This window comes from Anomalospiza imberbis, unplaced genomic scaffold (genome assembly GCF_031753505.1).
Source record: "Anomalospiza imberbis isolate Cuckoo-Finch-1a 21T00152 unplaced genomic scaffold, ASM3175350v1 scaffold_966, whole genome shotgun sequence".
NCBI classification, from domain to species: Eukaryota; Metazoa; Chordata; class Aves; order Passeriformes; family Viduidae; genus Anomalospiza; species Anomalospiza imberbis.
Window position 1 is genome coordinate 3 of NW_027100588.1, and position 15,582 is coordinate 15,584.

General features: G+C 59.3%; 1 protein-coding gene across 1 annotated transcript; it reads right to left on the reverse strand.

Moving 5' to 3' along the window:
* Positions 1 to 253: 253 nt before the first annotated feature.
* On the reverse strand, positions 254 to 14,527 carry KLK14 (kallikrein related peptidase 14). Its single transcript, XM_068179435.1, has 4 exons — positions 14,352 to 14,527; positions 11,768 to 12,021; positions 6,402 to 6,538; positions 254 to 409 (listed from the first exon to the last, which is right to left on the reverse strand). The coding sequence occupies exons 1-4, from the start codon at positions 14,426 to 14,428 to the stop codon at positions 257 to 259; spliced, it is 621 nt and encodes a 206-aa protein (XP_068035536.1). The 5' UTR covers positions 14,429 to 14,527; the 3' UTR covers positions 254 to 256.
* Positions 14,528 to 15,582: the final 1,055 nt, after the last annotated feature.

The following is a 15,582-nucleotide window of genomic DNA, read 5'->3' on the forward strand; positions in this document are numbered from 1 at the left end:
CTCAAATTCCCTTTAAATTCCCCCAAAATCCCCACCAAATTCCCCCCTAAATTCCCCCAAAATCCCCTCAAAATCCCCCAAAATTTCCCCAAAAATCCCCCCAAAATCCCCCCCAAAATCCCCCCAAATCCCCCCAAAATCCCCCCAAAAATCCCCCCGAAACCCCCCCAAAACCCCCGGCGCGTAGGAAAGCCACGCGGAGCCCGGCGTTCCGGCACGTCTTTAATGTCCCCTGGGCGCCGGCGCCGGCGCCGCCTCAGGTGTCCTCCATGGTCTCCTGGATCCAGCGGGCGTAGCGGCACACCTTGGTGTAGACGCCGGGGCGCCGCGGCTGCCCGCAGCGCTCCATGCCCCACGAGACGATGCCCTGCAAGGTGCCCTCGCACACCAGCGGGCCACCGGAGTCACCCTGAGGGCACAGCGGGCGCGAGGTCACCGCCGGCGTGGCCACCAGGGCTGGGGGAGAACTTTGGGATCTGCTGAGACCTCATTGGGTCGGCCAAACTCTTGGGTTGGCCAAACTCTTGGGTTGGCCAAACTCTTGGGTTGGCCGAACTCTTGGTGGAGCTCGTTGGGTTGGGTCAACCAAGCCCTTGTTGGGTTTGATGACCCTTGGTGGAACTCGTTGGGTTTGGTGACCCCTTGTGTTGGTGAAACTCTTGGTGGACCTCATTGGGTTTGGTGACCCTTTGGGTTGTCAAACCCTTGGTGGACCTCATTGGGTTGGGTGACTCAATGGGTTCGGCCAAACTCTTGTGGAGCTCGTTGGGTTTGGTGACTCCATGGGTTGGTCAAACCCTTGAATGACCTCATTGGGTTGAGTGACCCCAAAAGATCACCCAACCCAAGGAGCTCCAACCAAGGATCTCAACAAGGGCCTGGATGACCCCAGAAGGTCCCCTCACCCCTGGAGGCACCCCACGAGACGATGCCCTGCAAGGTGCCCTCGCACACCAGCGGGCCACCGGAGTCACCCTGAGGGCACAGCGGGCGCGAGGTCACCGCCGGCGTGGCCACCAGGGCTGGGGGGAGAACTTTGGGATCTGCTGAGACCTCGTTGGCTTGGCCAAACTCTTGGGTTGGCCAAACCCTTGGTGGAGCTCGTTGGGTTGGGTCAACCAAGCCCTTGTTGGGTTGGATGACCCTTTGGTGGACCTCGTTGGGTTTGGTGACCCCTTGTGTTGGTGAAACTCTTGGTGGACCTCATTGGGTGTGGTGACCCTTTGGGTTGGTCAAACCCTTGGTGGACCTCATTGGGTTGGGTGACTCAATGGGTTCGGCCAAACTCTTGGTGGAGCTCGTTGGGTTTGGTGACTCCATGGGTTGGTCAAACCCTTGGTGGACCTCATTGGGTTGGTGACCCCTTGGGTTGGTCAAACCCTTGAATGACCTCATTGGGTTGAGTGACCCCAAAAGATCACCCAACCCAAGGAGCTCCAACCAAGGATCTCAACAAGGGCCTGGATGACCCCAGAAGGTCCCCTCACCCCTGGAGGCCACCCCACGAGACGATGCCCTGCAAGGTGCCCTCGCACACCAGCGGGCCACCGGAGTCACCCTGAGGGCACAGCGGGCGCGAGGTCACCGCCGGCGTGGCCACCAGGGCTGGGGGGAGAACTTTGGGATCTGCTGAGACCTCGTTGGCTTGGCCAAACTCTTGGGTTGGCCAAACCCTTGGGTTGGCCAAACTCTTGGGTTGGCCGAACTCTTGGTGGAGCTCGTTGGGTTTGGTGAGCCCTTGGTGGACCTCATTGGGTTGGGTGACTCCATGGGTTGGTCAAACCCGTGGTGGAGCTCGTTGGGTTGGGTCAACCAAGCCCTTGTTGGGTTTGATGACCCCTTGGTGGAACTCGTTGGGTTTGGTGACCCCTTGTGTTGGTGAAACTCTTGGTGGACCTCATTGGGTTTGGTGACCCTTTGGGTTGGTCAAACCCTTGATGGACCTCATTGGGTTGGGTGACTCCATGGGTGGTCAAACCCTTGGTGGAGCTCGTTGGGTTGGGTCAACCAAGCCATTGTTGGGTTTGATGACCCTTTGGTGGACCTCGTTGGGTTTGGTGACCCCTTGGGTTGGTCAAACCTTGGTGGACCTCATTGGGTTTGGTGACTCAATGGGTTTGGCCAAACTCTTGGTGGAGCTCGTTGGGTTTGGTGACTCCATGGGTTGGTCAAACCCTTGATGGACCTCATTGGGTTTGGTGACCCCTTGGGTTGGTCAAACCCTTGATGGACCTCATTGGGTTGAGTGACCCCAAAAGATCACCCAACCCAAGGAGCTCCAACCAAGGATCTCAACAAGGGCCTGGATGACCCCAGAAGGTCCCCTCACCCCTGGAGGCCACCCCACGAGACGATGCCCTGCAAGGTGCCCTCGCACACCAGCGGGCCACCGGAGTCACCCTGAGGGCACAGCGGGCGCGAGGTCACCGCCGGCGTGGCCACCAGGGCTGGGGGAGAACTTTGGGATCTGCTGAGACCTCGTTGGCTTGGCAAAAACTGTTGGGTTGGCCAAACTCTTGGGTTGGCCAAACTCTTGGGTTGGCCGAACTCTTGGTGGAGCTCGTTGGGTTGGGTCAACCAAGCCCTTGTTGGGTTTGATGACCCCTTGGTGGAACTCGTTGGGTTTGGTGACCCCTTGGGTTGGTGAAACTCTTGGTGGACCTCATTGGGTGTGGTGACCCCTTGGGTTGGTCAAACCCTTGATGGACCTCATTGGGTTGGGTGACTCAATGGGTTCGGCCAAACTCTTGGTGGAGCTCATTGGGTTTGGTGAGCCCTTGGTGGAGCTCGTTGGGTTGGGTGACTCCATAGGTGGTCAAACCCTTGGTGGAGCTCGTTGGGTTTGGTGAGCCCTTGGTGGACCTCCTTGGGTTGGGTGACTCCATGGGTTGGTCAAACCCTTGGTGGAGCTCGTTGGGTTGGGTCAACCAAGCCCTTGTTGGGTTTGATGACCCCTTGGTGGAACTCGTTGGGTTTGGTGACCCCTTGTGTTGGTGAAACTCTTGGTGGACCTCATTGGGTGTGGTGACCCTTTGGGTTGGTCAAACCCTTGGTGGACCTCATTGGGTTGGGTGACTCAATGGGTTCGGCCAAACTCTTGGTGGAGCTCGTTGGGTTTGGTGACTCCATGGGTTGGTCAAACCCTTGGTGGACCTCCTTGGGTGTGGTGACCCCTTGGGTTGGTCAAACCCTTGGTGGACCTCATTGGGTTGAGTGACCCCAAAAGATCACCCAACCCAAGGAGCTCCAACCAAGGATCTCAACAAGGGCCTGGATGACCCCAGAAGGTCCCCTCATCCCTGGAGGCCACCCCACGAGACGATGCCCTGCAAGGTGCCCTCGCACACCAGCGGGCCACCGGAGTCACCCTGAGGGCACAGCGGGCGCGAGGTCACCGCCGGCGTGGCCACCAGGGCTGGGGGAGAACTTTGGGATCTGCTGAGACCTCATTGGGTCGGCCAAACTCTTGGGTTGGCCAAACTCTTGGGTTGGCCAAACTCTTGGGTTGGCCAAACTCTTGGGTTGGCCGAACTCTTGGTGGAGCTCGTTGGGTTTGGTGAGCCCTTGGTGGACCTCATTGGGTTGGGTGACTCCGTGGGTGGTCAAACCCTTGGTGGAGCTCATTGGGTTGGGTCAACCAAGCCCTTGTTGGGTTTGATGACCCCTTGGTGGAACTCGTTGGGTCTGGTGACCCCTTGGGTTGGTGAAACTCTTGGTGGACCTCATTGGGTTGGGTGAACTTATTGGGTTGGTGAAATCCTTGGTGGACCTCATTGGGTTGGGTGACCCCATGGGTTGGTGAAACTCTTGGTGGACCTCATTGGGATGGTGACCCTTTGGGTTGGTCAAACCCTTGGTGGAGCTCGTTGGGTTTGGTGACTCCATGGGTTGGTCAAACCCTTGATGGACCTCATTGGGTTTGGTGACCCCTTGGGTTGGTCAAACCCTTGGTGGACCTCATTGGGTTGAGTGACCCCAAAAGATCACCCAACCCAAGGAGCTCCAACCAAGGATCTCAACAAGGGCCTGGATGACCCCAGAAGGTCCCCTCACCCCTGGAGGCCACCCCACAAGACGATGCCCTGCAAGGTGCCCTCGCACACCAGCGGGCCACCGGAGTCACCCTGAGGGCACAGCGGGCGCGAGGTCACCGCCGGCGTGGCCACCAGGGCTGGGGGAGAACTTTGGGATCTGCTGAGACCTCATTGGGTCGGCCAAACTCTTGGGTTGGCCAAACTCTTGGGTTGGCCAAACTCTTGGGTTGGCCAAACTCTTGGGTTGGCCGAACTCTTGGTGGAGCTCGTTGGGTTTGGTGAGCCCTTGGTGGACCTCATTGGGTTGGGTGACTCCGTGGGTGGTCAAAGTCTTGGTGGACCTCCTTGGGTTGGGTGACTCCATGGGTTGGTAAAACCCTTGGTGGAGCTCGTTGGGTTTGGTGAGCCCTTGGTGGAGCTCGTTGGGTTGGGTCAACCAAGCCCTTGTTGGGTTGGATGACCCCTTGGTGGACCTCATTGGGTGTGGTGACCCCTTGGGTTGGTCAAACCCTTGATGGACCTCATTGGGTTGAGTGACCCCAAAAGATCACCCAACCCAAGGAGCTCCAACCAAGGATCTCAACAAGGGCCTGGATGACCCCAGAAGGTCCCCTCACCCCTGGAGGCCACCCCACGAGACGATGCCCTGCAAGGTGCCCTCGCACACCAGCGGGCCACCGGAGTCACCCTGAGGGCACAGCGGGCGCGAGGTCACCGCCGGCGTGGCCACCAGGGCTGGGGGAGAACTTTGGGATCTGCTGAGACCTCGTTGGGTTGGCCAAACTCTTGGGTTGGCCAAACCCTTGATGGACCTCATTGGGTTGGGTGACTCCATGGGTTGGCCAAACCCTTGGTGGAGCTCGTTGGGTTGGGTCAACCAAGCCCTTGTTGGGTTGGATGACCCCTTGGTGGAACTCGTTGGGTCTGGTGACCACTTGGGTTGGTGAAACCCTTGGTGGACCTCATTGGGTGTGGTGACCCCTTGGGTTGGTCAAACCCTTGATGGACCTCATTGGGTTGGGTGACTCAATGGGTTCGGCCAAACTCTTGGTGGAGCTCGTTGGTTTGGTGACCCTTTGGGTTGGTCAAACCCTTGGTGGACCTCATTGGGTTTGGTGACCCCTTGGGTTGGTCAAACCCTTGGTGGACCTCCTTGGGTTGAGTGACCCCAAAAGATCACCCAACCCAAGGAGCTCCAACCAAGGATCTCAACAAGGGCCTGGATGACCCCAGAAGGTCCCCCTCACCCCTGGAGGCCACCCCACGAGACGATGCCCTGCAAGGTGCCCTCGCACACCAGCGGGCCACCGGAGTCACCCTGAGGGCACAGCGGGTGCGAGGTCACCGCCGGCGTGGCCACCAGGGCTGGGGGAGAACTTTGGGATCTGCTGAGACCTCGTTGGCTTGGCCAAACTCTTGGGTTGGCCAAACTCTTGGGTTGGCCAAACCCTTGGGTTGGCCAAACTCTTGGTGGAGCTCGTTGGGTTTGGTGAGCCCTTGGTGGACCTCATTGGGTTTGGTGACACTTTGGGTCAGTCAAACCCTTGGTGGACCTCCTTGGGTTGGGTGACTCCATGGGTTGGTCAAACCCTTGATGGAGCTCGTTGGGTTGGGTCAACGAAGCCATTGTTGGGTTTGATGACCCTTTGGTGGACCTCGTTGGGTTTGGTGACCCCTTGGGTTGGTCAAACCCTTGGTGGACCTCGTTGGGGGTGAAGGCCCCAAACCCAGGTTCTCCTGCACCTCTGACCCCTCCCAGCTGCCCCCAGCTGCCCCCAGCTGTACCCAGGTGTCCCCAGGTGCCCCAGCTGTGCCCAGCTGTCCCCAGGTGTGCCCAGGTGTGCCCCAGCTGTCCCCAGGTGTCCCCAGCTGTCCCCAGCTGTCCCCAGGTGCCCTCAGGTGCCCCCAGGTTTGCCAGGTGCGCCAGGTGCCCCCAGGTGTCCCCAGGTGTGCCCAGGTGTGTCCCCAGCTGTCCCCAGCTGTCCCCAGGTGCCCCAGCTGTGCCCAGGTGTGCCCATGTGACCCCAGCTGTCCCCAGGTGCCCCCAGCTGTCCCCAGGTGCCCCAGGTGCCCCAGGTGTGCCCAGGTGCCCCAGGTGCCCTCAGGTGTGCCCAGGTGTGTCCCACATGCCCCCAGCTGTCCCCAGGTGCCCCAGGTGCCCCCAGGTGTGCCCCAGGTGTCCCCAGGTGCCCCCAGGTGTGCCCAGGTGTCCCCAGCTGTGCCCAGGTGCCCCCAGCTGTCCCCAGGTGCCCCAGGTGTGCCCAGGTGTCCCCAGCTGTGCCCAGGTGCCCCCAGCTGTCCCCAGGTGTTCTCCAGGTGTGCCCAGCTGTCCCCAGGTGTGCCCAGGTGTGCCCAGCTGTGCCGTACCTGGCAGGAGTCCCGGCCGCCCTGCAGGTGCCCGGCGCAGATCATGTTGTCGGTGATGGAGCCGGGGTAGAAGCGGCGACACTCGGCCGGGGAGAAGAGCGTGACGTTGACGCACTGCAGCACCTCGGGGTACGTCACTGCGGACACCAGAGTGACCACCGAGTGACCACCAGGTGACCACCAGGTGACCACTGAGTGACCACCGAGTGACCACCAAGTGACCAACCAGTGACCATCCCAGTGACCACCCAGTGACCACCCGAGTGACCACCCCAGTGACCACCCGAGGACCCAGGTGACGTTGACGCACTGCAGCACCTCGGGGTACGTCACTGCGGACACCAGAGTGACCACCAGGTGACCACAGAGTGACCCCTGAGTGACCACCACAGTGACCACCGAGTGACCACTGAGTGACCACCCCAGTGACCACCCAGTGACCATCCCAGTGACCACCCGAGGACCCAGGTGACGTTGACGCACTGCAGAACCTCGGGGTACGTCACTGCGGACACCAGAGTGACCACCAGGTGACCACTGAGTGACCACCGAGTGACCAACCAGTGACCAACCAGTGACCATCCCAGTGACCACCCCAGTGACCACCCAGTGACCACCCAGTGACCACCCGAGGACCCAGGTGACGTTGACGCACTGCAGCACCTCGGGGTACGTCACTGCGGACACCAGAGTGACCACCGAGTGACCACCAGGTGACCACCGAGTGACCACCTGAGTGACCACCGAGTGACCACTGAGTGACCAGTGAGTGACCACCACAGTGACCACCCAGTGACCAACCAGTGACCACCCCAGTGACTACCGAGTGACCACCCCAGTGACCACCCAGTGACCACCCAGTGACCACCCGAGGACCCAGGTGACGTTGACACACTGCAGCACCTCGGGGTACGTCACTGCGGACACCAGAGTGACCACCGAGTGACCACCAGGTGACCACCGAGTGACCACCACAGTGACCACCGAGTGACCAACCAGTGACCATCCCAGTGACCATCCAGTGACCACCCGAGGACCCAGGTGACGTTGACGCACTGCAGCACCTCGGGGTACGTCACTGCGGACACCAGAGTGACCACCAGAGTGACCACTGAGTGACCATTGAGTGACCATTGAGTGACCACCCAGTGACCACCCAGTGACCACCCAGTGACCACGCAGTGACCATCCCAGTGACCACCCAGTGACCACCGAGTGACCAGTGAGTGACCATTGAGTGACCACTGAGTGACCATTGAGTGACCACCTGGTGACCACCCAGTGACCACCGAGTGACCACCGAGTGACCACTGAGTGACCACCTGAGTGACCACCCCAGTGACTACTGAGTGACCCCTGAGTGACCACTGAGTGACCATTGAGTGACCACCCCAGTGACCACCTGAGTGACCACCGAGTGACCACAGAGTGACCACCCCAGTGACCAACCAGTGACCAAGCAATGACCACCTGGTCACCACCGAGTGACCACCGAGTGACCACCCAGTGACCACCCAGTGACCACCGAGTGACCACCGAGTGACCACTGAGTGACCACTGAGTGACCATTGAGTGACCACCGAGTGACCACCCAGTGACCACTGAGTGACCACCCCAGTGACCAGAGTGACCACCCCAGTGACCACCCTGTGACCACCGAGTGACCACTGAGTGACCACTGAGTGACCAAGCAATGACCACCTGGTGACCACTGAGTGATCACCGAGTGACCACCGAGTGACCACCGAGTGACCATTGAGTGACCACTGAGTGACCACTGAGTGACCAATGAGTGACCAATGAGTGACCACCCAGTGACCATTGAGTGACCACTGAGTGACCACCGAGTGACCACCAGGAGTCCAAAGCGACCAGGAATGAACCCAGAGGACCATGAAATGTACAAAGTGACCACCTGAGTGGCCACCAGGGTGACCACCAGAGTGACCACCCCAGTGACCACCAGAGTGACCACCAGAGGTCCAAAGTGACCACCAGAGTGACCACCAGGGGTCCAAAGTGACCATGAGATCACCATGAGGAGACCCAGGTGACCATGAGGTGACCCAGGTGACCAGGAGAGGACCAAAGTGACCACAAGGTGGTCCAGGTGACCATGGAGAAGGCCCAGGTGATCATGAGGTGACCTAGGTGACCACGAGATGACCACGAGGAGAGCCAAGTGACCTTTAGGTGGTCCAGGTGACCACGAGGAGACCCAAATGACCATGAGATGACCACAAGATGACCACAAGGAGATTCAAGTGACTTTTAGGTGGTCCAGATGACCACCAGATGACCACGTGGAGACCCAAATGACCATGAGATGACCACGAGGAGAGCCAAGTGAACTTTAGGTGGTCCAGGCGACCACGAGGAGACCCAAATGACCACAAGGAGACCCAAACGATCACAAGATGAGCACGAGGAGACCCAAGTGAACTTTAGGTGGTCCAGGTGACCACAAGGAGATCCAAATGACCACGAGATGACCACGAGGAGACCCAATGACCACGAGGAGACCCAAGTGACCACGAGATGCTCCAAATGACCACAAGATGACCACAAGGAGTCCCAATGACCACGAGGAGACCCAAGTGACCACGAGATGACCACAAGGAGTCCCAATGACCACGAGATGACCACGAGGAGACCCACGTGACCATGAGATGACCACAAGGAGACCCAATGACCACGAGGAGACCACGAGGAGACCCAATGACCACGAGATGCTCCAAATGACCATGAGATGACCACCAGGAGACCCAGGTGACCACGAGATGACCACGTGGAGACCCAAGTGACCTTTAGGTGATCCAGATGACCACGAGGAGACCCAAATGACCACAAGATGACCACGAGGAGTCCCAATGACCACGAGATGACCACGAGGAGACCCAAGTGACCTTTAGGTGATCCAGATGACCACGAGGAGACCCAAATGACCACGAGATGACCACGAGGAGACCCAAATGACCACGAGATGACCACGAGGAGACCCAAATGACCATGAGATGACCACAAGGAGACCCAGGTGACCACGAGATGACCACGAGGAGACCCAAGTGACCATGAGATGACCACAAGGAGACCCAATGACCACGAGGAGATCCAAATGACCTTTAGGTGATCCAGATGACCACGAGGAGACCCAAATGACCACGCGATGACCACGAGGAGACCCAAGTGACCAAGAGATGCTCCAAATGACCACAAGATGACCACAAGGAGTCCAAATGACCATGAGATGACCACGAGGAGACCCAATGACCACGAGATGCCCCAGATGACCACGAGAAGACCCAAATGACCACGAGATGACCACCAGGAGACCCAAATGACCATGAGATGACCACGAGGAGACCCAGGTGACCACGAGATGACCACGAGGAGATCCAAATGACCTTTAGGTGATCCAGATGACCACGAGGAGACCCAATGACCACGAGATGACCACGAGGAGACCCAAATGACCACAAGGTGACCACGTGGAGACCCAAATGACCTTTAGGTGATCCAGGTGACCACGAGGAGACCCAAATGACCACAAGGAGACCCAAACGATCACAAGATGAACACGAGGAGACACAAGTGACCTTTAGGTGATCCAGATGACCACAAGGAGATCCAAATGACCATGAGATGACCACAAGATGACCACAAGGAGATTCAAGTGACCTTTAGGTGGTCCAGATGACCATGAGATGACCACATGGAGACCCAAATGACCACGAGATGACCACGAGGAGACCCAAGTGACCATGAGATGACCACGAGGAGACCCAAATGACCATGAGATGACCACGAGGAGACCCAAATGACCTTTAGGTGATCCAGATGACCACGAGGAGACCCAAATGACCACGAGGAGACCCAATGACCACGAGATGACCACGAGGAGACCCAAATGACCACAAGGTGACCACGTGGAGACCCAAGTGACCTTTAGGTGATCCAGATGACCATGAGGAGACCCAAATGACCACAAGGTGACCACGTGGAGACCCAAGTGACCTTTAGGTGATCCAGATGACCATGAGGAGACCCAAATGACCACAAGGTGACCACGTGGAGACCCAAGTGACCTTTAGGTGATCCAGATGACCACAAGGAGACCCAAATGACCATGAGATGAACACGAGGAGACCCAAGTGAACTTTAGGTGGTCCAGGTGACCACAAGGAGATCCAAATGACCACGAGATGACCACGAGGAGACCCAAATGACCATGAGATGACCACAAGGAGACCCAAGTGACCACGAGATGACCACGAGGAGACCCAATGACCACGAGGAGACCCAAGTGACCACGAGATGACCACGAGGAGACCCAAATGACCACAAGGTGACCACAAGGTGACCACGTGGAGACCCAAGTGGCCTTTAGGTGATCCAGATGACCACGAGGAGACCCAAATGACCATGAGATGACCACGAGGAGACCCAAATGACCACAAGGTGACCACGTGGAGACCCAAGTGACCTTTAGGTGATCCAGATGACCACAAGGAGATCCAAATGACCACGAGATGACCACAAGGAGACCCAATGACCATGAGATGACCACGAGGAGACCCAAATGATCATGAGATGACCACGAGGAGACCCAAGTGACCACGAGATGACCACGTGGAGACCCAATGACCACGAGGAGACCCAAGTGACCACGAGATGATCACAAGGAGACCCAATGACCATGAGATGACCACGAGGAGACCCAAATGATCATGAGATGACCACGAGGAGACCCAAGTGACCACGAGATGACCACGTGGAGACCCAATGACCACGAGGAGACCCAAGTGACCACGAGATGACCACAAGGAGACCCAATGACCATGAGATGACCACGAGGAGACCCAATGACCACGAGATGACCACGAGGAGACCCAATGATCACGAGGAGACCCAAATGACCACGAGATGCTCCAAATGACCATAAGATGACCACAAGGAGTCCAAATGACCATGAGATGACCACGAGGAGACCCAATGACCACGAGATGCCCCAGATGACCACGAGAAGACCCAAATGACCACGAGATGACCACAAGGAGACCCAAGTGACCATGAGATGACCACAAGGAGACCCAAATGACCACGAGATGACCACGAGGAGACCCAAGTGACCACGCGATGACCACAAGGAGACCCAAGTGACCACGAGATGCCCCAGATGACCACGAGAAGACCCAAATGACCACGAGATGACCACCAGGAGACCCAAATGACCACGAGATGACCACGAGGAGACCCAAGTGACCACGAGATGATCACAAGGAGACCCAAGTGACCACGAGATGCCCCAGATGACCACGAGGTGTCCCCCCCAAGGTGCCCCAAACCCCCCCCCAGATGCCACCTACCTTCCGGCGAGGTGGTGGCCCCCCAGCCCGAGGTGACGCAGGTGGTGCCGGGCTGGGGCAGGCACGAGGCCACCGAGATGGGCCGGACGCGGTCGGAGATGGAGGCGGGGGCCAGCAGCTTGAGGAGCATGATGTCGTTGTCCTTGGTGGACGGGTCGTAGCCCGGGTGGGCCACCATGCGGGCCACCATGCGGCGCTGCTCGCCCGCCTCGCGCGCGTACAGCCGGTGCTTGCCCAGGGCCACCGTGGTCACCCTGGGGGGACGGGACAGGTGAGGGACAGGTGTGGGACACCTGAGGGGCAGCCGGGGAACATCTGGGGAACATCTGGGGAACATCTGGGGAACATCTGAGGGACATGGGGGACACATGGGAACATCTGGGGAACACCTGAGGAACATCTCAGGAACATCGCAGGAACACCTGGGGAACACCTGGGGAACACCTGAGGAACATCTGGGGAACACCTGGGGAACATCTCAGGAACATCTCAGGAGCACCTGAGGAACACCTGGGGAACATCTGAAGGACACCTGAGGGACACCTGAGGGACATGGAGGAGAGGGACAGGGACAGGTGTGGGACAGCCGGTGCTTGCCCAGGGCCACCGTGGTCACCCTGGGGGGACGGGACAGGTGAGGGACAGGTGTGGGACACCTGAGGGGCAGCCGGGGAACATCTGGGGAACATCTGGGGAACATCTCAGGAACACCTCGGGAACATCTGAGGAACATCTGAGGGACATGGGGGACACATGGGAACATCTGGGGAACACCTGAGGAACATCTCAGGAACATCGCAGGAACACCTGAGGAACACCTGAGGAACACCTGAGGAACATCTGGGGAACACCTGGAGAACATCTCAGGAACACCTGGGGAACACCTGAGGAACACCTGAGGAACACCTGAGGAACATCTCAGGAACACCTGGGGAACACCTGAGGAACACCTGAGGAACATCTGGGGAACACCTGAGGAACACCTGAGGAACATCTCAGGAACACCTGGGGAACACCTGAGGAACACCTGAGGAACATCTGGGGAACACCTGAGGAACACCTGAGGAACATCTCAGGAACATCTCAGGAACACCTGGGGAACACCTGAGGAACACCTGAGGAACATCTCAGGAACACCTGGGGAACACCTGAGGAACACCTGAGGAACATCTGGGGAACACCTGAGGAACACCTGAGGAACATCTGGGGAACACCTGAGGAACACCTGAGGAACATCTCAGGAACATCTCAGGAACACCTGGGGGACGTGGGTGGCACACAGAGGGGACAGAGGGAGGGACAGGTGGGACAGGTGTGGGATCCGTGTATCACCCAGGTGTGCCCAGGTGTGCCCAGGTGTGAACCCAGCTGTGCCCAGCTGTGCCCAGGTGTACCCAGGTGTGCCCAGGTGTCCCCAGCTGTGCCCAGGTGTGAACCCAGGTGTGAACCCAGCTCTGCCCAGATGTCCCCAGCTGTGCCCAGGTGTACCCAGGTGTGCCAGGTGTGAACCCGGCTGTCCCCAGGTGTGAACCCCGGTGTGCCCAGCTGTACCCAGCTGTCCCCAGGTGTGCCCAGCTGTCCCCAGGTGTGCCCAGGTGTGCCCAGCTGTGCCCAGGTGTGTGCCAGGTGTGAACCCAGCTGTGCCCAGGTGTGCCCAGCTGTCCCCAGGCGTGCCAGGTGTGAACCCAGGTGTGAACCCAGGTGTGCCAGGTGTGAACCCAGCTGTCCCCAGGTGTGCCCAGGTGTCCCCAGCTGTACCCAGGTGTGCCAGCTGTCCCCAGCTGTGCCCAGATGTCCCCAGGTGTGCCCAGCTGTATCCCAGGTGTATCCCAGGTGTGTACCCAGGTGTGCCCAGGTGTGCCCAGGTGTGCCCAGGTGTGAACCCAGCTGTGCCCAGCTGTCCCCAGCTGTCCCCAGGTGTGCCCAGGTGTCCCCAGGTGTGCCCAGGTGAACCCAGGTGTGAACCCAGCTGTCCCCAGCTGTGCCCAGATGTCCCCAGGTGTGCCCAGGTGTGCCCAGGTGTGCCCAGGTGTCCCCAGCTGTCCCCAGCTGTGCCCAGGTGTGCCCAGATGTCCCCAGGTGTGAACCCAGGTGTGAACCCAGGTGTGCCCAGCTGTGCCCGGGTGTGCCTAGGTGTGAACCCAGCTGTGCCCAGCTGTCCCCAGCTGTCCCCAGGTGTGCCCAGGTGTCCCCAGGTGTGCCCAGGTGAACCCAGGTGTGAACCCAGCTGTCCCCAGGTGTGCCCAGCTGTGTGCCAGGTGTGAACCCAGCTGTGCCCAGCTGTGCCCAGCTGTGTACCCAGGTGCGCCAGGTGTACCCAGGTGCCCCCAGGTGTATCCCAGGTGTGAACCCAGCTGTGCCCAGGTGTGCCCAGGTGTGAACCCAGGTGTACCCAGGTGCGCCAGGTGTGAACCCAGGTGTGAACCCAGCTGTGCCCAGGTGTCCCCAGGTGTCCCCAGCTGTGTGCCAGGTGTGCCCAGGTGTGTCCCCAGCTGTGCCCAGGTGTCCCCAGGTGTCCCCAGGTGTCCCCAGGTGTGCCCAGCTGTGCCCAGCTGTGTACCCAGGTGCGCCAGGTGTGCCTCACCCGGGTGTGGTGCAGTGCGCCGCCGTCACCACCCAGCGCGGTGCCACCAGGACGCCGCCGCAGTAGAGCTTGTACATGTCCAGCACGGCCACCTGCCAGGGCTGCGAGTGCGGCACGCAGGCGTGGCCACCGACCACGCGCGTGTCACCGGCCACCGGCGTCACCTGCGCCACCTGCGCCGCTGCGGGGACACGGACGGGCGCCTGTCAGTGTCACCTGTGTCATGAGTGTCACCTGTGTCACCTGTGTCATAAGTGTCACCGGTGTCACCTGTGTCACCTGTGTCACCTGTGTCATGAGTGTCACCGGTGTCACCAGTGTCACCTGTCAGTGTCACCTGTGTCACCTGTGTCACCTGTGTCATAAGTGTCACCTGTGTCACCTGTGTCACCTGTGTCACCTGTGTCACCTGTCAGTGTCACCGGCCACCGGCGTCACCTGCGCCACCTGCGCCACTGCGGGGACATGGACAGGCACCTGTCACCTGTGTCACCTGTGTTATCTGTGTCACCTGTCAGTGTCACCGGTGTCACCTGTGTCACCTGTGTCACCGGTGTCACCTGTGTCACCTGTGTCATGAGTGTCACCTGTGTCACCTGTGTTATCTGTGTCACCTGTCAGTGTCACCTGTGTCACCGGTGTCACCTGTGTCACCTGTCTCACCTGTCTCACCTGTCAGTGTCACCTGTGTCACCTGTGTCACCAGTGTCACCTGTGTCACCTGTGTCACCTGTGTCACCTGTCAGTGTCACCTGTGTCACCTGTGTCACCTGTGTCATCGGTGTCACCTGTCAGTGTCACCTGTGTCACCTGTGTCACCTGCGCCGCTGCGGAGACACGGACGGGCACCTGTCACCTGTGTCACCTGTCAGCGTCACCTGTCAGTGTCACCTGTGTCACCTGTGTCACCTGTGTCACCTGTCAGTATCACCTGTGTCATGAGTGTCACCGGTGTCACCTGTGTCATGAGTGTCACCTGTCAGTGTCACCTGTGTCACCTGTGTCACCTGTGTCACCTGTGTCACCTGTCAGTGTCACCGGCCACCGGCGTCACCTGCGCCACCTGCACCGCTGCGGGGACACGGACGGGCGCCTGTCACCTGTGTCACCTGTGTCACCTGTGTCACCTGTGTCACCTGTCAGTGTCACCTGTGTCACCTGTGTCACCTGTCTCACCTGTCAGTGTCACCTGTGTCACCTGTCAGTGTCAGCGGTGTCACCTGTGTCACTG

Coding starts and splice junctions, on each gene's coding strand:
- KLK14 (XM_068179435.1), bottom strand. CDS start 14,428: ATGTACAAGCTCTACTGCGGCGGCGTCCTGGTGGCACCGCGCTGGGTG. Junction 12,022..14,351: donor GCGCACTGCACCACACCCGG/GTGAGGCACACC, acceptor CCGTCCCCCCAG/GGTGACCACGGTGGCCCTGG. Junction 410..6,401: donor GCGGCCGGGACTCCTGCCAG/GTACGGCACAGC, acceptor CTGTGCCCTCAG/GGTGACTCCGGTGGCCCGCT.